Below are 21,725 nucleotides of genomic sequence, written 5' to 3'. Positions count from 1 at the left end.
GCTTACATTCCTCAGAGGATACATGCAAGATCAGACCTTAACATAGCCTTTCTCGATTTCTTCTTGAGAAACCCCTAAAACATTCTTCAGCCTTCAAGAAACCCCGAAAGTGGCACAATCATACAGAATATGGATGGGAAGCATAGCTGTGTACATACCTACCCAGTGTCTCCCCTTCCCAACCCCTCCAGGCCCATCATTTGGAAGGGGGCAGATTAATATGACCATATCACCCAATAAATGTTAAACAATTAAAAGAATATTTTTAAAATTAACTCCTACCCTGGTTGAGAAAGCCTGCCTTAACACAATGAAAAATGTTGTAACATTTAACATGATGAAGGGTTATGATGAGCTCAAAAGCTTGTACAATGTTTTGTGTCTACTTGATTAGTCTGAACATAGGGTATTACATAGATCTTGTTCTTGAATCAATATGGTTGTACAACTTTTTCTAATCCATGGATACAGCCAACCAATGTACAGCAGTGTTACCATGGCTCCCTCATGTCAATCTGCCCCTACCCACATGCCAAACACAACACCTGAAGGAACAAAGGTTACCAAAGTAGACTTCACTGTACAGAGGACTGGCAAGATCGGTAGGAATCCTGGCCTGAACACTCTTGGAAGGTTTGCAGTAATGAGTTCAGTATCCCTTTCTACAGGTGAATAAACAGGGCCATTTTGACCAAAACATCTACCTGCCTCCATAGCTCACTTGGCAAAGACAGCCCTAGTAGTACCACACAAAAATTTGGCTAGGAAGAGTTTAGGAGAGTCAAGCAAGTGGGGTGAATTCACTAGGGCAGGAACCAGAGAACATATAACTGAACATCCTTAATACATGTGAGCCTTCAGTTCCTCTTGGCATAGGTCAGAGCAGCCTCAGTGTACAGTGAGGCTTGAATAGCCTATAGGGGGATCCATTGGGGACTGCATCACAGGCCATTACTTATGTCACTGAGGTAGAGAAATTCTTCCAGTTAGCGTCCTGTGCTAGGATAAGGGATTCAGCTTCCCAGATGGGTCCCGGGAACAATCTCTAATACACTGAAATACAATTTCAAATGAGTGCCCATTGATTTAACTCTCTTTGATTGCTGGAGCTGTCTGCCTGAGGAGCAAGCTGAAGTGGAGAGGCTGGAATCTATAGTAGTCACTTCCTTCAGCTGAAATTCCGGGAGATCTTCAGGCCCCATTTGGAAGCTGGTAGCCCTATCACCAAAGATATATTTGAATTCTTATCCGTGCAAACTTCTGCTTTCAAAAAACTACATTTCCCATCAAGCCTCGCGAGCATGCGCAGTTGCACTGACTGACGCAAGTGATCATAGGACAGAGGTGACGTCGGAGACCTGGGAGAGTGGATTGTATGATTTTTGTCCTCTCGCAACTAACGAGGCGAAAGGCAAGAGAAAGGTCTGCTGGCTTCGGGGCGGGTTCTGCGCAGTGCAACAGGTAGGCGCAGGTAGGGAGTTTCTTCCTCCGCATTTTCCTTTGTGCGGAAAGTGGCTGGCGGGAAGGTGGGTGGCTGTCCGAGTTAGAGTCGCCTCTAGTTTCCAGGTCAGTTGCAAGCCGAAGGCTTACAGCCTATCGAGGCGGGAGAGCCTGGCTGAAGGGGGGAAGGCAACTGCCCGCTGCTTGCAGCTTGGCTCGAGGGTCAAATCCAGAGAGATCAGGCCGTCGTGTGCCGTAATCCCCAGGGCTACGGTTGCCAGGTCTCTTCCGGCCACCAGCGGGGGATGGGGGTAAGAACTGCCGGATCCAGGCTGGGAAACTCCTCGAGATCTGGGAATGGAGCCTGGGGATGCAATGCTACAGAGTCCACCCTCCCAAAGATCCATCTTATCCAGGGGAACGGGTCTCCGTAGTCGGGAGATGAGCGTCGATTCCAGTGGATCGCCTGGTCTTACCCGGATGATGGCATCCCCACACTGTAGCAGGGACTTCGAATCCCTGCCTTCCCATTCGCAGTTTTCATTTCCCTTCGCAATTGCGGAGGAGAAGAGGTTAATGGAGAGTTAAGCCTTCGGTAGCCCCTCCCTGTCCGTAAACCACGTTTTTGGGGAATCAGAAATTCCTTTGATCCCAGTGTGAAGTACAGGCTGTGCAGGATGAAGTCAAGAAAAATGCGGAGACCAATCACTGGTTACATTAAACTAGTTAAGAGAGATAGGGAGACCCATATTTTGCTAAGATGCTGATGAGAAATGCCAAGCAATTGCTTAACCTCAGGAAAAGGGGTAGTGTGAAGTGAATGAATCCCCTTTCAAGAACTTTGGGGGGAGAGAAGGCTCATAAAATAATGCATTTTTAAGTTAGCAAGCTGGCAGGGGTTCGCTGTAATTGTAGTCCATGGACGTCTGGAGAGCTACCCTTGATCTAAGGTAAATGGATTCCAAAATGACGGTGGAATGTAATTCAAGATCTCTGATGGGTCTGTATCAGCTGTGTGAGGAGCAGAAATGTAGTCATGGAGAGGAATTCACTTGAGGGATTTCTGCTGGTTTATGCATTTGTCAATGATGCATCAGACTTGTTAGGAAAACAAAAGACCAGCAGCCCTACTGGTACAGTTTAGTCAAACTACTGTTTCTTTATTTCACTTTAAAATAGTAATAATGTTACTGCCCATGGTTTTACTCCAGTGACGACAAGTGTTAAACTGCATGTCTTGGAGTTGGACCACAGTGTGTTAGAGTGGTTCTGAAGTATGCATAGGAGAACAAGCTTAATAGCTCTGTTGCTAGTATGACTGAAAATAGTGGTTTAGCGTTCAAGCTGGTTGGTAATGGTGAAAAATTACCTGCTATTTATGGTTTGGAAGAAGATGCAACCTGATTATGCCAGGCAGTGTAGTTGGAAGGAATTTGTGGCCTATTTACTTTGAATTGTGTCATTTCCCCTTCAAGGATATGGATTGTAGGGTCTGCTGTGTGCTCATGTCTTGTCTATAAAGTGGTTTCAGGAGACTGTTCTCGTATGGTCCATTTCCAGAAGTTCAGCCAAAATTTCCCCCCCTTTTTTTTATTCAGAAGATACTACTTCTTCTACCATTTAAAAACTTGTGAACTGTGTTTAAAACTGGGAGTTTGCAAGATGGTTAAACAGCTGAGTGCGAAAACTCATGTTTTCTGTACAGAAGGGCCCAAATTCAATCCCCACCATATCCAGTTAAAAGAATTTCTTATAGCAGGCCTGGAAAAGACTCCGGCTCAAGATTATGATGTTGTGTGGCTTAGTACAGCTTCATATGTTCAACTCTTTCTCTTGTACCACAGTGTTTGCTGGAACTTGATTCTTAAAAATTAATTCCACATGTGTGGTCTCTGCTCCACTGACATACTCCTCTTGCTATCATTGACGGGCTTGATCAGTATTTACCAGCAGAATGCAATCCTGTCCCCCTGCTGGTTTTACTTATTGAGGCTGCAATCCTGTGCACTCTTGCAAGCCTCATTGAACAGAGGGGAATTTACTTCTGAGTATGCAGAGATAAGATTAGCCTTCTATCAAACAATTTACACATTATTGCCAGCTTGCAAATTTTAGGCTGTTTCACTAGCCATGAGTGGAAGTAGTAACTCCAGTGCTTGGGCAAACTGTGGTGCTGTGAGATTCTTACCAGAATAGCTGAAAGCGACTTTATTCAGTTGAAAAACAAATCACAGATCACAAATACATCATTAGTTTTTAAATTTATTTTATAATTTCTTTGTAAAGGTGGCTGACACATAGAAGATGCTCACTAATACTCTTATTCTGCTACCTAAATTTATCCTTGAGGAATTCCTAAGACCCTTTGTAGGTTGTTTGGCACACCTCCCAAAAGGCAAAAGGTGACCCATTGGGAATAGATGTGGCGTTGTGTTCAGAAGAATCCTCTTGGGCTTAGATCTTTGTAATAAGGGGGGGAAAAAACCTTATTAGATATAAATGCTGAATGTCATGTCTGGATAATTGGCTTATCAGTTGTTTAAAGAAGATAAAGTCTATGAGAAGCAGGGCTGGATCAGGCCAATGCCACTCTGTCACAGACCCTCCCCCCGGTTAAATTTAAATGAGAGTAGTTACCTCTCTCGATTCCAGTTGCTACCATGCATGGGAGCTGGTATCACCATATATGATCATATCACCCATTATATTTTTATTTTATTTTTAATTAAAACTTTAATTAATTCCCACGCAGTCAGCAAAACCCTTACAGGAACCCCAAGATTTCACGGAACCCTGGTTGAGAAAGCCTGACCTAACTGGCAGTAGTAGGAAGCCTCTCATATGCTGAGAAACAGCACACCTGGAGATGTCCTTTTTGTAACACTGCTATTGTGCTTTATTGCAGAATCTCTTATTTCTAGAGTTGGGTTATGGCATTGATGAAAAGTGGTTGGCTGCTCCGGCAAAGTGAGTAATGGATTCTGACTGCTTTCCTTTCCCCTCGCTATTTTTGCTGATTGCATGGTTACATTTCTTTAAAAATAACTCTATATCAAGATCCAGTCATGGGTCTCTAGTGTAACATGCAGTTTGGTTCTTTGTGTGTGGATAAGAAAACATAACATACACTAAATTCTCATTTGGATTGTTTCTTGCAGAATATTATTGACTATGCTAAAATCCTTAGGGGTGGTATTTTTGATGTAAAATTGACAACTGAGATCTCTCCATCTAGATACGTTGTTCAGAAGTAATCCTTTTCTGTCTGACAGATCATTAGAGATAATAAAAATGCTACATACAGTGTTCAGGAAATCTTTCTTGTTATAAATAAATGAATCCTATTCATAGAATCATAGAGTTGGAAGGGGCCATACAGGCCATCTAGTCCAACCCCCTGCTCAACGCAGGATCAGCCCAAAGCATCCTAAAGCATCCAAAAAAAAGTGTGTATCCAACCTTTGCTTGAAGACTGCCAGTGAGGGGGAGCTCACCACCTCCTTAGGCAGCCTATTCCACTGCTGAACTACTCTGACTGTGAAAATTTGTTTTCCTGATATCTAGCCTATATTGTTGTACTTGTAGTTTAATAAACCCATTACTGTGTGTCCTCTCCTCTGCAGCCAACAGAAATATTCTTATAACCCATCCCTTATAACCTGTTCTTATAACCCATCCTTCCTGTAGGGTTCAGGGTAGGTAACATTAGTTGATAAAATACAGTCAAGTAACATTAAAAACACTATTACATAAAAACATTTTAGAACTTCCCCAAGATATACACTAATTGGTTGAGAATTAAGGATGGTTTCGTTCTTCATGTTGATGGAACACCCTTGGTACTCCAGTGGACCCCATAAGTTTTTCCTTGGAGGGGGGGGAGCCAACCAGTGTGATGTCATTAAGTGGTATGGTTCCAACCTGATATAGTAGCTCTGTCTTACAGGCCCTGTGGAACTGACTGAGGTCTCACAGAGCATTCCACCTGGTTGAGGCCAGTATCCCATCTTTGGGGACAGGGACCCTGACCAAAGTGCTCTTGTGACTTGAACACAGAGTACTCTATTTAAGTCAACATGGTCCTCTGGCTTACTGAGCACATCAAGAAGTATCAATACAAAATGAGTGGTCAATGTTTGTGAAATTTAATGTTTTTAAGAATTTGGAATTCTATTGCTTTTATTTCACAAATTATCCTTGTGTTTCGTGGTGAGAACTACATTTCTCAGTTTGGTGTAGTGGTTAGGAGTGCGGACTTCTAATCTGGCATGCCGGGTTCGATTCTGCGCTCCCCCACATGCAACCAGCTGGGTGACCTTGGGCTCGCCACGGCACTGATAAAACTGTTCTGACCGGGCAGTGATATCAGGGCTCTCTCAGCCTCACCTACCCCACAGGGTGTCTGTTGTGGGGAGAGGAATGGGAAGGCGACTGTAAGCCGCTTTGAGCCTCCTTCGGGTAGGGAAAAGCGGCATATAAGAACCAACTCTTCTTCTTCTTCTTCTTCTGTTTGAAGTATCAACCCCTGAAATTTTAACAGATCACATCCCAAGCTTGAAAGGAGTTTTGAACCTCATGCTAGATGGAAACTATTTTCCTGTCAGTGATTGCCAAAAAAGTTTTCTTCATTCCTTCAGGTACTATATTACGGCGCTGGAAGAAGAATTGGTTTGATATATGGTCTCATGGTCACTTACTGTTTTATGATGATCACCATCGGCATGGACTTGAAGACAGAATCCACATGAAAGTTGACTGCATCAATATCAGAGTGGGAAATGAATGCAAAGGTGAATATTGCATTATTTATAGGGTTTTTAAAATTCTTCTTCACAAGCAAGCAGCTGTTGCTTCTATCTAAAAATCACTGCTTAGCTTTCTGGCATAATACACACCAGAGAATGAAAGCAACTGGCCATGATAGTTTCCCAAAAAAGTAAGCTACACAAGGCACTCTCCAGCTTTCCACAACTCTCAGGGTAAGTCTATAGTGGTTACAGGGCAGTCCTATATAGCAGTGGTCCCAACCCCTGGTCCGGGGACTGGGATCGGTCCAGGGACCGGGACCGGTCCGTGGATCAATTGGTACCGGGCCGCAGCTCCTCGTCCTCCTCCTCGGCTGCTACCTCAGGAGCTGCCCTGACACTCTGTCGCCAGCTCATCTTTGGTGCTGTCCAGCGGCCGCCATGGCTGGGGCTCCCTCTCGGTTTGGCACTGCACAGATGCTGCTGGTAGTGCCCCCCAGTGGGTGGTGGGAAGTCAGGGGCGCCAGCAGGAAAGCAAGTGGAGCAGGGGCTCAGGCGGCGGCGACGTCCCTCAGCAAAAGACTACTCCCCCCCCCACCAGGCCTCAGTAAAATTGTCAAGCGTTGACTGGTCCCCGGTGATAAAAAGGTTGAGGACCACTGCTATATAGCATTGTTCCACTTTGTTTTCCAGAGCTAATTAGAATTCCTCTTGCCTCCTCTTAAAGATCTAATTAACCAGGTTGGGTGGGGAGGGGAGAGAAATGAGAGGAAATAAGTCATTCTAATTTAATGTATGTTGTGCAGATATTGAGTCTGTTTTGGCCAGAGGACTGTCTGGGCTTAACTGGAGGGATGAAATTTGATTAGCTAAATTTGGCTAGCCTATGGAAACAGCCTCCCAAAGTATAGCTTTATTTATAAAATATCCCATTCACAATTAATTGGATATGAAAAAACTTATTAGAATCCATCTTTGCAATCTTCTGGAAAAGAGGATGTTTTTAAGCTGTGTCTATTGCACAGTTATCAGATAATGTGATCTGGAAGTCCTTTTTGAAATTCTTATTCCCTAAAATAAAATAAAAACAATTCTGTTCATGTTACTTTTAGGTCAGATGATTTAACTTGTCAAGAATAGAACATTGCACCCATAGCTTTTCTTGCCTATGAAGAGTCCACTAACTGTGCTTTCTATTGTGGGTTAGCATGGAAAAGCAGGTATTTTGCTTTATGAAGAGAACCAGATGCAAAGCCAACATAAAGTTCTTGGAATATTGGGGAATGCAGTATTTCTCTTCAGTGGGGCTCAGTTGGGCATGCAGAAAAGCTTTACTGCATGTTGCCAACTGTGACCTGGTGGCTAATGCAGGCTTGTAAGACAGCTGGCTGTTACGGGCAAGCAAGAATTGCCTCAATCAGTTGTGAATGCATCCTTTCTTCAGATGGAAGGTCTCAAAATTTGTCACCAAAAGATGTGGACAGGTATAATAGTAACTGCTTATTAAGTGATTTGCAGCTCAGGTTATTTTATTTTGTGGGGACAGCCTCTAAGGCTTGTTTCTGCTTCCCTCTTCCATGTAAGTCCCTTGAGTTTGAACAGAGTTGAACTGTTGTCTGGCCATTGTGACTACTTTCTGTCCTGCTTTTTGATCAGTGGAGAGCAAAAATATAAAACTCTTTAGTCTGCAGCTATCATTATGTACTCTGGAAAACCCTTGTGGTATTCTGCTCCAGCACAGCAATGGGCCATTCCCTTTTGCCCACAAAAAGGTATGTGCTGTAAAAGGAACTATTTAAGGCTCAGTTTGGAATGGGGCTCAGGAAAACCTCCATATGTTCAGTGAACTGGTGAAATGCCTGGAGAATGCATTATGTCAGCTCCCTTTGCCATTTACAGGACACTGCTTTAGCTGCTGGCTGATGGGCTCACTCCCTTTTCTCTGTGTCATGCCTCTTCTGATAATCTGACTTTACATGAGTTAACTGTGCAACCCTGAACAGAGCTACCCCAGTCCAAGGTGTAAACTGTACGGAGTTTTTATTCCAACCCAGATTGATTCAGTCCCTGCCCTCTACACAGAATGCGATTTCCGTTTGGATTTGGGGCGATTTAAAATTTCCTTCTGCAGCAAGAAGGATTCTAATTTCTCTCAACTTCTGTCGGTCCTGGAATTTTTCTCCCTTCTCTGCCTTTTTCGATCTTCTCCCCCTCCCCTCCAAGAAGAGAAAGAGGCTCCCTGCTTGGCTCCTCCCCCCCCCCTTCAAGAAATAAAGAAAGAGGCTTGGCTCCCCCCCCCTTCTGAACTACCCTAACCACGTGCAGAACACTTTCCTGTTTCAATGGGGAGGGGGGGGGAAGAGGAAGACCCGAGTTCAAAGCGATCTGAATTCAACAGGATTGACAATGGAATAAACAAAGTAAGTGCAGACTCTGCCAAAGCCCCTTGAAATTAGTGGGCTTGGATGAGAATAATTCTGAATAGGGGTGCACAATTGAACAATTAGATTCTCTGCAAAAATTAAAGCATCTCTGTATGCCTCTTATTTTTCCCAGGGCTGCAGCCTCCTGAGGGCAAGTCTAAAGATTGCTTGCTACAGATCATGTGCCGTGATGGGAAGGTGCTCAGCCTGTGTGCGGAAAGTGCTGATGATTGCTTGTAAGTTTCCAAGATTCCAGCTCCTGTTTTGTTATAGCCACTGTTGCAAATACAAGAGCTTCTCTTTTAAGTAGTAACTCCTTCAGCAGACCCTGGCTTATAGGCATGTAGATCTCTGTGTATAATATGTGGGATTGTAATGTGCACATTTAAATTACAGTGTTAAACTTAAACTATTGAGGCATTGAGGGTTTATGATGACTCTTCAGCAGTGGTCCCCAACCTGCGGGCCACGGCCCGGTGCCGGGCCGCGAAGGCCATGGCGCCGGGCCGCGGCTCCCTCTCCCTCTCCCCGCCCCCCCCCCGCAGTAAAAAACTTCCCAGGCCGCAAGCTTGCGGCCCGGGAAGCTTCTTACTGCGGGAGGGCGGGGAGAGGGAATCAGGGCCGGGCCGTGTGGGCGCGGCCCGCGGGCGCGGGCATGGCCCGTGCAAGCGCGGCCTGTGGGGTGCGGCCCGCTGCGCGGGCGTGGCCCGCTGCGCGGGCGTGGCCCGCTGTGCGGGCGTGGCCCAGTGCGGGCGCGGCCCGCTGCGCGGGCGTGGCCCATGCGGGCACGGCCCGCGGGTGCAGCCCGATGCGCGGGCGTGGTCCGTGCGGGCGCGGCCCGCTGGTGCGGCCGTGGCCCGTGCGGGCGCGGCCCGATGCGCGGGTGTGGCCCGTGCGGGCACGGCCCACGGGTGCAGCCCGATGCACGGGCGTGGTCCGTGCGGGTGCGGCCCGATGCGTGGGCATGGCCCGCGGGGGCGCGGTCTGCGGGCGCGGTCTGCGCGGGCGCGGCCCAATGGCCTGCCGGTCCCCAGCCTCAGAAAAGTTGGGGACCACTGCTCTTCAGGATTCTGTTGCTGCACCTTGATAGTAAGATGGAATATATCTACTCAGATTGGCAGTGCTTCTCTAGAATCTCAGGCACAGAAAGGGGCTTCATAGCGAACCGATTTTTTTTTTACTGGTGGTGCTATGGGACTTTATGCATGTGCAAAGTATGTAGAAGAAGAAGAAGAAGAAGAGTTGGTTCTTATATGCCGCTTTTCCCTACCCGAAGGAGGCTCAAAGCGGCTTACAGTCGCCTTCCCATTCCTCTCCCCACAACAGACACCCTGTGAGGTGGGTGAGGCTGAGAGAGCCCTGATATCACTGCTCGGTCAGAATAGTTTTATCAGTGCCATGGCGAGCCCAAGGTCACCCAGCTGGTTGCATGTGGGGGAGCGCAGAATCGAACCTGGCATGCCAGATTAGAAGTCTGCACTCCTAACCACTACACCAAACCGGCTCTCTTTCTCCCCTAGACCAGGGATAGTCAACCTGTGGTCCTCCAGATGTCCATGGACTATAATTCCCATTGTAGTCCATGGACATCTGGAGGACCACAGGTTGACTACCCCTGCCCGAGACCATTTTCTGGGCTTGTATTTCCTAGAGGTATCAGTGTGATTTGTCATTTACAATTTAGCTGTGTAAATTCAAAAACACTTTTGAGTGGCTTTTAACGCCTTTCCCCTTCTTCTTACCTTTGCTGCATTTATTCCTTTTAGGGCTTGGAAAATTGCTCTCCAAGATTCTAGAACAAGTGGGGTAAGTAATTTTGTTCATAGTGACAAGCAAAGTATGCCGGTAGACTCCTCACTTCCCTTGCTCTTTGTGGCTAGTGCTTTTACCCCATGGAAGGAGGTTGGCTCCAGGAGAGAAATCTTTCAAAAACAGCGCAGGAGGTTATGCCTGACCAGGGCCGGCTGGCAGATATGTGTTATGCCTACTGGGATGAAAAGCTGAGCTAGTGATGAAGAGCTGGGATTGGTGCTAAGGTTGATATCGTCCATCCCAGTGCTGACAGGCCATAAGAATGGGCATCTATGACATCTGTCAGCTCAAGTGGAGTTAATGCTGGCACACTGGAAGATTCTGATGGTTCTAACAGCACTTAGTAGCACTTATTGCTCATCTTAATAGAAGGGAAGAGCCTCTTGTGGCGCAGAGTGGTAAGGCAGCCGCCTGAAAGCTTTGCCCATGAGGTTGGGAGTTCAATCCCAGCAGCCGGCTCAAGGTTGACTCAGCCTTCCATCCTTCCGAGGTCGGTAAAATGAGTACCCAGCTTGCTGGGGGGTAAACGGTAATGACTGGGGAAGGCACTGGCAAACCACCCCGTATTGAGTCTGCCATGAAAACGCTAGAGGGCGTCACCCCAAGGGTCAGACATGACTCGGTGCTTGCACAGGGGATACCTTTACCTTTACCTTTAATAGAAGGGACAGCCTAAATGCCAAAAGGGGGGATGATTTGGAAGGTTATCTGCCCCATGAAGAGTTACCAGGATTTTTTTTTCAGTTTTTCAGATAAAAATCTCCTCTAAGATTCAGAAATGGGTTCAGGAACGCACTATCCATGCTTAGCCTGTCCTTGTGAATGTACCCCTACCTCTTTGTTACCTTGTGGTGGAAAGTTCCAGAGTCTGCAGCTTTTGTGCATGGAAACCACAGAGCAAGTTGGCTGACCAGTGTAATAGGATAGCATCATCTTTTGTAAAAGAGTGGTAACCTGCCTGTGATGGGAGTAGGAAAAGAGGACAAAAAATAGAACTTGGCAGAGTCATATAGCAGGAGTCTTCATAAGCCACACTTTTTAATAAATAAAAGCAGTTTCGTTCCCTGCACAAAGGCAAAGAAAAGTAGAAGAAAAAACTCAGGATGGTTTTTCAGAGCAAATATTTTTTTTTTGCAACTGGCAGTGGGTAAAGTCTGGGGCTGCCCTCTTCCGCTCCTTTTCCGTGTGGGAGTGACAGGAATGGCACCAAGGGGGGCTTCTCGAAAATACCTCTCTTTGCAGCACCATTAATTATGCATGCTTCTACATCTGCTGAAAGTAAGGGAATTTTAAATAGACCTGCTATTTTGAGGTCCCTTTCTCTTTTTCCCCCACAAGAACTGTGTGTTGCCGAGAAGCTCAAAATCACTGGGATATTATCCAACCCACTGCTGGAGGAGACATGGCAGTGCTTCATTCCATGAGTTTCTTTTTAGAGTTCCCCAACCCTTGTGTGTGTGTGTGTGTGTTTGGGTTGGGGGATGGCTTTTGAAATTCTGTTAGAAGAGGAAATTGAGAAAAGACCAATTTCTGCAAGCAGAACATCAGAACGGTATAGCACATAGACATTAACTCTCTCCATTGCAACTGTTTGCTGTGTGTGTTTTATAAAACTACACTTTCGAAAATTGTATTTATATAACTAAAGTCTAAAATTCTGGCACTAGAATGATGGCAAAATTCTTTGCTACCTTGTCCTGAAATGTCCATCATTATGATGGGCAGGTGTATATGTTTATACTGCAGGGATCACCTGGGAGTTTTAGTGTACTGTACATCTGCCTCTCTAGCAGTAGTCTGTTATTCTGAAATTTGAGTTGGCTCTTATTTATGTGGGCTTGGACTCTGTTTCTTGATTACGCTTGAATGTGATGGTATTATAATTCCTTCCAATAGGCTTTATGGCCCCATGGATATCATTGAGGGGATAACATGGGATATTATCGGTTTGATTATTTTAAAAGAAAGAAAAAAGAGCCCCACCTCCCATTCACCAAGCCCTGAGCAGATTAATTGCCCTGTGTGTATGGAATATTGAGGGCAACGGGGTGACAGTTGAGAGAAAAAGAAAACTTGAGGAGGGATTAGGTCTATGTGCAGCTTCCTGCTCTTTTTCAGCAGTCAGGAGAACAGTTCTGTACCACTAGGACACCAGGCGCCTACTTATTTAGCCCCAAAGAACAGGCATTATGCTAGAGTGAGATTTTCCTAATGGCTCCCTTCATCCCAAGCTTGTAAATTCATGCTGTAATTAGAGATATGAAACATCTGGAAATGTTGAATCTATGGGGAAAAAAGAAAAGGGTGTTTTGTTTTGGAGAGAGGCGTACAAATTCAGAAAAAGGCTATTTGTTATCCAGCACTTGATTATTCCGAAAGCTCTGTTAATGGACATTGCCCAGAGGTCAAGCTCATCCCTCTCAGCCCCATAAGCCCACCACCTGTGGGACTGCGTGTGCCTCACTCCCACTTCTGCAGCTGCCCAGTTTGATGCTTTGCTGGTCTTTGGACAGCTGATTCTGCCAGGTGACCTCATCCTTGGGTTCCATGGCTTGCACAAGGATCCCCCCCTCCCCCCAGTGTTTGTCCTATTTTGTCACATTACAACCTGGAACTAAGTTGGATTGGGGCGGGTGGGGGGGGGGGTTAGTTCCATTTGATTCCCACAAGAAAAACTGAAATCATGACTGTGCATAAGTATTCGTCCTCCAAAGTCAATAATTTGTATAGTATTGCCGCAATTACAGCTGCAATTTTCTTGGGGTATGCCTATATCCACTTAGCACATCTACCCACTGGGATTTTCACCCATCCCTCAAGACAAAACTACTCCTTCAAGTTAGATTGGTAGTGTTGGTACACTGCACTGCTCAAGTCATGACACAGATTCTCAGTTGGATTGAGGTCTGGGCTTTTAGGGCATTTCAGGACATTACGATTCTTCCCTGTAATCCATTCTAGTGTAGCTTTAGCTGTATGTTTAGGAATGTGAACCTTCATCCCAGTCTGGCAGACTGAAATGGCTTTCCCCAAGAATTGCCCTGTATTCAGTGCCACCCACCTTTCTTTCGGTCCTGACCAATTGTCCTGTCTTTGCTGAAATTTATGCACAGTCATGACTTCTGAGGGGGTTTTTTTTGTTGAGTACTTTGTGTCAGAATAAAAAAAATATTTTGTACCTTCAAAGTAGTAGGCATGTTGTGAGAATCAAATAGTGTACCCCTCCCCCCACCCAACTTAGTTCCAGGCTGTAATGTGACAAAACAGGACAAACCCCTTCAGCTTGCCTTTATCTTTTAGGAACCAGTCCTTCCAGAGGGCTTCTGGCCAGCTTATCTACTTGCTGCATAGGGAGCAAGGGAAGTGTCTGGTCCGGAATAGAAGCTGTTGTCATGGCATCATCAATGGGTTTGGGTTTGGCTGCTGCAATATCCTTGGCAAAGGGGGAAAGGGCAGAGCAATAAGCTGGGATATCCAGTGCATTTGATTAACTGTCAACCCCCATTTCCCAGGAGTGCTGGATAACAACGTTTTTATTGTTTATGTAATACTCACTTTCCTGTCAAACCTAACCCCATTTTGCTGCTTCAGCAGCATAAAATGCATAACTCAGCATTTAGGATTGTATTAATTATCATATTCATGGAAAATAAAATTATAATTGTCTTCATTTTCTACAAGTCCCACCCACCTGATAAATCTGGGGAAAACAGCAGTTGCTCCCAAATAAGCAAAAAGGTAATAGCATTTGCTCCTACTTAGACATGTATGTACATGTGCGTGCCTCTTCCCATCATATTGTCTCCTGTTTCCAAAGAACGTGAGGTAGGACTAGAATGTCCCTGAGCCAGTATTGTAGATGTTTTGTGCCACAGAGCTTTTTGATTGTACTATTAGTAGAATTATTCTAGCTGTTTTTCTTGAAACTATAAATCTGGGACAGAAAGCTGGTACAGCCCAGTCATGCTGTTTTTGCTGCTCTGGGAAAAGCACTGAATGGTTGCCAGCCAAACTTGTGAAGCCATCTGGGTATGGGACCCCGAAGAGCAGTAATGTGACAAAAACACTTCAGATCTAACAAACTGAGCTGTGACTCATGGAAGTTTATACCCTGGTTAATTCTGTTAGTCTCTAAGATGCTACTGGACTTGGATTTCATTGTATGACAGAAAAGTATTATTGTGACGCAACCAAAATTGTGCCTGAAGTACAAAAAATAATTATTGAATGTGACTGACGAGAGTAGAGTTTGTTGAGGAGTATGGGGAGAAGAAAATTGAATGTTTGGAAGCCAGGAATTTAAAAACACCTTAAAGGTGTTTTCTTAACGGTGCAAGAGTCAGCGGAAGGCTCCTTGGGTCAGAGGGAAGCATCAACAGCTGATTGATCTGGGCTTTCTCTTTGGTTTTGTTTGTTTTGATCTAACTTTTTGGTATTGTGGCATCTTCTTCCCCAGTTGCACAGTTGTGTTTTATTTGTGCCCTCCTAGTTTATATATGGAGGAGAAAAACATGGATGTCACTCTGAACTCCTTGAAGGAAATATGGAATTTAAAATGTTTCTAATAAAAAGGTTCCTAATTTCTTATCTTGGAGGTTATTAGAGGGAGATCCATAGTTTTTTATTGCCTGTGCTGGCTAGTAGCTTGTTCTGGCCTCAGCCAACCCAAATCCCTGGTGGAAGAGCGCTGCCCTGTAGGCCCTGTGGAACTTAGGTAATTCTGTCAAGGGCCCAGCTTGTTCCAACAGGTTGGGGCCATGGCCAAAAAGGCCCTGGCCCTGGTTGAGACCAGACACACTTCTTTCAGACTGGGGACCATCAATATGTTGGTGTTTTGACAATCTTAGCATCCTTCTGGGGGGCATACTGGGAGAGACAGTCCCCTAGATATACAGGCTGTATATGGCCTTAAAGGTTAGAACCAAAACAAACCTGATCCACTGTGAGAGGGAATAACTACTTTTCTTTTAGTCTGAGGAAGAGTGCTTGCACTTGAAAGCTCACGCCTTGAATAAATCTTTGTTGGTCTTAAAGGTTCCACTGGATTTTGTTTTGTTGTACTTTTCTCTTTGTGTGTGTTTTAATGTATATGTATGTGTTAACCTCCTTAGGCCTATATTGGTTCTGAGGGGACGTGTGATGACTCTACAATCTCTTCAGCTCCCCCTCCATACACAGCTTATGCCACACCATCATCTGAGGTAGGTAAAATGGAAGACAGAACAAATTTAAACCATATGGCTCTTGTCAGTTTGTAGTGTTACCTGTGTAATTCTTATCTTAGGTGTAATAAAGGGGTTGCCTTGTATCTTTCAGCATGCATCACAGCCCTGCATATTGCAAGAGCAATTTAAACTAGGTTTGCAGTTTCAATGTGTTTGGTTACATGTTCACTCTTTGCAATTTCATCAGGTTTACACCTATTCACAATACACTGGTGCATACCCAGCTCCAGGGACTCCAGTCATCTTTACTTCCAATGGACAGACATATGCTGTCCCTTACCAAGGTAACTTTTGGTATCTATTTTTTATGACATAATTTGTGTATTTAAACCTTCATGTTTTAGAAGAGGCGTTTCCTTTTCTCACTTCACAGTGATCAGGGCAGGGAAAAAACATACAAACTGTCACAGTTGTCATAACACCCATGAGGCCCTTCCTCGTAAATCCCTAGCCTCAACTTTTTTTCATGTTTATTGATTTTAATGTATAAAAAGAATAGAAAAGGAAAAGATATCATAATACGCTAGATGAATACCAAGATTCAAAATTCTATTGTTTTCTTTAACTAATACACATGAATTACTTGTCTATATAGAACTGCCACTGTTCTTGAAATTCTTCTAAGGGTCTTCTATTAACTAAACTTGTCAACTTGGCCATTCTGCATTGTTGTCTAACCAAGGTTGTCTAACCAGTCTTTTAAGGGTATCTTAGGGTATCTCCTGTTTTTTCCAATACCTTACAGTTCTTGCTGCTTTTTAGGGAATGTTATTTGGCATTATGGAAGACATATAATCAGGGTACATGGGGAAATTAATATTCATCATTTTTTCTAAAACACTGTGGATTTTTATCCAAAATTTTTAAATTTTCTTACAATTCCACCCCGTATGATAAAAGGAATCAACCTTTTCCTGACATCTCCAACATTTATCATCATACTCTTTAGATATCCTGCTAATTACGTTTGGTATTATATACCATCTGTAAAACATTTTATACCAGTTTTTTCTCAATAATTGACATTTGGTACACTTTATATTTCCCCCAAAAAGTTGCTCCCATTCATCTAATGAAACATTTAAGATTTAAATTTTGCATCCATTTAAGCATACACTTTTTGACCTGTTTGATCTTTGTCTCATATTTTAACAAACATTTATGCATTTGTTCTTTCAAATGTAGTTTGGCTTGAAATAAAATATTTTCCAACTGAGTAAAATCGGTTGTGGGGATTGTCTGGTTTTGAAATTCTGCCTTACATCTCGTTATTTGCAAATATTTGAACCATCTAATGTTTTTTCATTCTTTGTTAAGTACATCCCAGCTTTTTAATTTTCCTGTAGAAGTTAGTAAATCTTTATACTTTATAAAGGATCCTTGGCCTTCCATGATTGCCAGTGCACCAGAGCACGCAACCCTATGACCCCCTTTGGGTCACTGTTGCCATGGCGAGGATTGTGGCGATGGGAAGGTTGAGAACTGCTGTTCTAAATGAACCTTAGGAGCAACCTTCTTGTTTTGGGCTCAGCTTAACAGGCTAAGGCAATAAAACTGTATAGGAGAATAGGAGGAAAATAATAAAACATTTATATTAACTACACAGGGGGAGGGATGAGAACGTTTCCAGTGTTTGGTCAGAGGATGTACCCCAATACATCTCTAGGCTTGCCTGCCACCATCTTGTAGATCCTTAGAACCCTTTGGGGATGCTTGTTTAGCTCTCATAGGCCAATTATGCACGGAGTGGAAAGTCTGCATTCGGGGTGGAATGGCGGCGGCTAAAATCACCAATTATGCACGCTGCAGGCAGCAACCGGGTGCAGAATCAACGTATGCCGCCGAAAAAGCCACGCTAGCGAGATGCGGAAGAAAGTGGAGCTTCCCGGGACCAGGGTGCAACCAGAAGCGGCTCCAGAGTATCCACGTGCATAATCGGATACTCTGGGTTTTGCCGCCGTTGTGTTCCATCCCGTGCATAATCGGTTTGCTTCGCTTCTTCCTCCTCCTCGTTCTCCATGCCACCGTTTCAGCGGCTGTGCATAATAGGCCTTAGAGGTACAAGTTTCCACAAAAACTAAAACAGAGCAGAACAGAAGATTATTCTACTTTTTCTCATTGTGAGCTAATTTTAGAACTTTTCAGGGAGATCCCATATGACTTCTAATATATGCAAGTATTGTGTGCTAGACAAATACATATTCTGAACCAGGGAGTGATAAGTTTCATCCTTACTGCTGTGGTCTGAGCCCTCTACACCAAGCACCATTACTTTCAGGACTAGTGTCCTCTAGGTTCCATCACAGCCCAGAAATGCCAGATGACAGTTGCTTTCCACTTGGTGTTCAAGCGTCTAAAGCTCTTGGGTTTTCATCCACCCCATCTTCTTCTCCCCTCCCCTTTACAACTTTGTAATTTGAGCTTGCAGCAAAATATGCCTTGTTACGGGGACATCATTAAGCAGTTGCACACTGTGACACTGGTTGTATTTAAATATTTCTTAGGCAATAGGATCCAATAACATGTTCAAAGTAGTCACAAAGACAATGGATTTAAAACCATTCTATACCTTTCTATAACTATACTGTACGGATGTCTCTTAACTGTGGTCTGTGCATTATATCACATAAGTGATAGCAAAAATACTCAGGATTTTAAATACCAGTAGCTCAGATTAGCTGGGAAGCAATCTGTTTGAAGCTACTTATTGTAATTAAAGCCTTCTTGGAGAGTTCTTGGTCTAAAGTACTCCCTGACCTCTGCTGGTTGTAGGATATTTGCTGGTAGCAGAATAGTAGATGCAGCATCCTCAGTACATTTGGAAGTTTTCTATCCAGCCTGTACAGTGATTCTTCTCTTCTTTCTCTCCCCACCCCAACTCTTTGCGGAGCTGTTTGGTGAAAGCAAGAGAATGGAGTTGCTCGCATTCTTCAAACTTCTTCAGAGATGTAGTCTTTGATATACTAATTTCCCTTTTAAAATTGAAGGCCTTTATGTGGTTCTGTGTGTGTGTGTGTGTGAGTGAGAGAGTTAGACTTTTAGCAAGAGTAGAAAGGAACAGAGGTTTTTTCCTCCCAGATATTGGTAAAAATTATTTATACTCCCCAACTGCCTTCTTTCCAGGTTCTTACAGCCAGACTCCTGTAAACCAAATCATCATTCAAGAACGGTACCGGGAAAGTGACGGAGACCTTGCCCTGGGCATGCTTGCTGGAGCAGCAACTGGAATGGCCTTGGGCTCATTGTTCTGGGTATTCTAGGTTTCCTTTAGAAAGTGAGGAAGATCCAAAACCTTTTATTTATTCCGTGTGCAATAATTATATATATTTTCAAAGTACTCCTGTTTAATCTACAGATTTTTAATAAGTTGGAGTACAACTTTTGCTAGTGACTCACTGGGACTGTAGTTAACAAAGTCTTAACTGCCCCAGGATCATATTTCAGTTGAAATGCGGTTTGTGCAACAGTTCATGGCCAGATGAGTTTGTGATTCTATACATTGATTAATAGTAGTAATAACAATGAAGGATTACTAATGAAGGATAAATGGCAACATTTGACTGATTTTTATAGTTCAAAATTAACCATCTGGTTAAAATCATGTTGGCTTCAGGCTTGGAACACTAACTGCAAAATAGGGCAGAATGATAATAGGGAGATGTGCTATATTTGAGACTCCAGGTTATTTAAATTAGATACTGTTTTACTGCTTCTTGAGCAGAGATGGTGGTTCAGTAGACACTCCATAGGATTTGTTTGATGTTTTCAGTATTCTAAAAGCTCTTACATTTCTGTAGCTGGTTGAGTTGATAAAAATTGCATATTCCACAGCATATATTTCTCTACTGTGCAAACTTTTCCCAAAGGCTAAATGATATGTTTGCTTCTTAGTGTTTCTGCAAAAATAATAGCAGCCTTGTTTGGAAAAGGAAAGAAGTCAGGTTTGTCACAATGTAAATAATTTGTTACTAAAAATCAGTTTAGTTCTTTGTGTATCGATGTTTGGGATTCTTCTGACTTGTGGGCTTCTTTTCTAGGGCTGTAGAATCTACTAGCAGCTTGCTCCAGTGTTAATAAATAAATATATAATTAAAGGTCTATAGTCATACTGGGCTTTAAAATGTCCAAAGCATTTTTTTTAATCCCTGGGTGTAGATGTTTTGGAGCCCTGTACTTGTAGAGCAGGAGTTAACTTCTCACATTTCATCTGCAGTTGCAAAACAAGACAATTATTTATTTTTTGTATAGTACAACATCACCTGTTCTCAGTCATTGAAAAGCTGTACTGGTAATATCCGGTCTTGCATACTCTACTTCCCGAGGTTCTTCACTTCATATACAATTCCATAACAGTGTGCAGCAAGCTCTTATTAGAGCATGATGATTAGCTTCAGTGGAGTAGGGTGCCAAAGCTTTATTCTTGGGATATTTTAATTTGTATGTATCCCGTTGTGTATATATCCTGTTTTAAAACCCAAGATGTCGGTAAGAGTCTTCAAAATACCTGTGTTGTGTCTTAGGCTAACATTCTCAGCAGCAAATGAGGAAGATTCTGGTATCCATCATCAAACAGTTAAAATTAAGTTTGTTCCCAGTGAATTAGGGGGAACATCATTATAAGTCTTGCCAGAAGTTATGGATGCCCTTTCTTGAGTGAATCGAGTACTGCTATTTTGCCTTGGGGGGTATTGGCAGTGATGAGAAATTAGCAATATTCAACATCAGTTGAATGTGAAAGTCTGAGATGTTTGTTCTTACAAATGGATTGTTCAGCAGTCTAGAACAAATGTACAGTACTATGAACTGAAGAAAATCTGAACTGAAGATCTTAGGTTCTTCATAAGAGTGGGGCCCTAACATTAATTCCTGTGTGAGTGTGTCTGAAGACTTCAAATCACTGATACTAGCAGTGCAATCTTAAGCACAGTGGCTTCAGTTGATTTAGAAGTGCACATTATTGTTTAGGATTGCACTGTGTCCCTGTGATAGAGGGAGGCTTACCTTCTGCTCTTATTTACACTTTGTCAGGAGTAATCTTTTAAAAGAGTCTTCTATGCTATTCTGTATAATTGTCTAGAAATTCCTACTTTCTGTGTATTGTATTTGATCATGAAAAAACAAAATAAATGTAGTGTTGGAACTGCTGGTAAGCTTGAAAATTTATTATATGCTACATATTAAAAGTCCACACGATTCAGACTGATTCTATCTGATTTTATTTGGGAGTAGAGAATACAAAAATCACTTTTGGGGGGGTCGTTTTAATTATGCAATCATATTGGTGGTCTAATACTTTAGTTTTTTGTACAGACATGTTTTTGTAGATTGCTGTTATCATTATGGAAACCACCTTGAGCACAAGAAAGCAGGGTGCAAATTTTTCAGTAAATATAAATTAAACTCACACTTAATTCTAGGAGGGCATATGGGTGACATTATTTGAACAACATTTTGCAAATAAGTCACAGGGGGCTACTGATAGCTCCATGATGGTGTATCAGCCTTTAAAAAACCCAATACACAACATGGCAAACTTTCAAATGGTCTTTAGGCTGATTAGATTTGTCCTGCGTATTCTGCCATTTGCACTTTATCCATCATCCCAACTGTTCCATATCTAGCAGTTCTCCCTATGAAAGGCAGGTGCTTGGTTTGATTGAATTCAGGGCATTTGGGAGCCATCACCTACCATCTGGGTCAGTTTGCGTTCCAGAAATCCTTCTATGGCTGGAAAGCTAGCTTGCTGTGTCAACTGGGAATATGCTGAAGCCAATCTGAAATTCCATTGGATCCCACCATTTTCAGGACAGACCCATTTAAAAATGGTTTGCCATCCTTATGAAGATTACAGGTTGCTGTGATCCCAATCCTTACCTGCTGATTAATGGTCTTAAGAGTCGAATTAAAGGCTTCACACATCTACAGATCATCTCTTCTCATCTGAATGAGTGTAGCCAGAAATGTACATGCGATGGTGTGATAGTTGTTGTGGCAACTGTGGAGCTTTCAGCTACACAATACAAAGGGACGTGGATGGTGACATCCCCTAGTCCTCTCCCACCAGGACTATTGTATTAACT

The 21,725-nt window shown here is 43.4% G+C and overlaps 1 protein-coding gene across 3 annotated transcripts; it reads left to right on the top strand.

Annotated features, from left to right (window-relative positions):
- The first annotated feature begins 1,302 nt into the window (after positions 1–1,302).
- Positions 1,303–20,785, top strand: PLEKHB2 (pleckstrin homology domain containing B2). 3 transcript variants are annotated; one of them, XM_077349351.1, is made up of 9 exons: positions 1,303–1,461; positions 4,346–4,407; positions 6,078–6,230; positions 8,742–8,844; positions 10,375–10,414; positions 14,102–14,158; positions 15,532–15,621; positions 15,833–15,929; positions 18,769–20,785. In XM_077349351.1, the coding sequence occupies exons 2-9, from the start codon at positions 4,371–4,373 to the stop codon at positions 18,903–18,905; spliced, it is 714 nt and encodes a 237-aa protein (XP_077205466.1). In that variant the 5' UTR covers positions 1,303–1,461; positions 4,346–4,370; the 3' UTR covers positions 18,906–20,785. The 3 variants fall into 3 exon arrangements, with proteins under 3 accessions (XP_077205466.1, XP_077205468.1, XP_077205467.1); XM_077349352.1 differs by having other exon boundaries at positions 1,323–1,471; XM_077349353.1 differs by lacking the exon at positions 14,102–14,158 and having other exon boundaries at positions 1,304–1,461.
- The last annotated feature ends 940 nt before the right edge of the window (positions 20,786–21,725 follow it).

This window comes from Paroedura picta, chromosome 8, assembly GCF_049243985.1.
Source record: "Paroedura picta isolate Pp20150507F chromosome 8, Ppicta_v3.0, whole genome shotgun sequence".
Classification (NCBI taxonomy): Eukaryota; Metazoa; Chordata; class Lepidosauria; order Squamata; family Gekkonidae; genus Paroedura; species Paroedura picta.
Note: the sequence above shows the minus strand (reverse complement) of the source record. Positions and strands in the feature narration are given on the sequence as shown.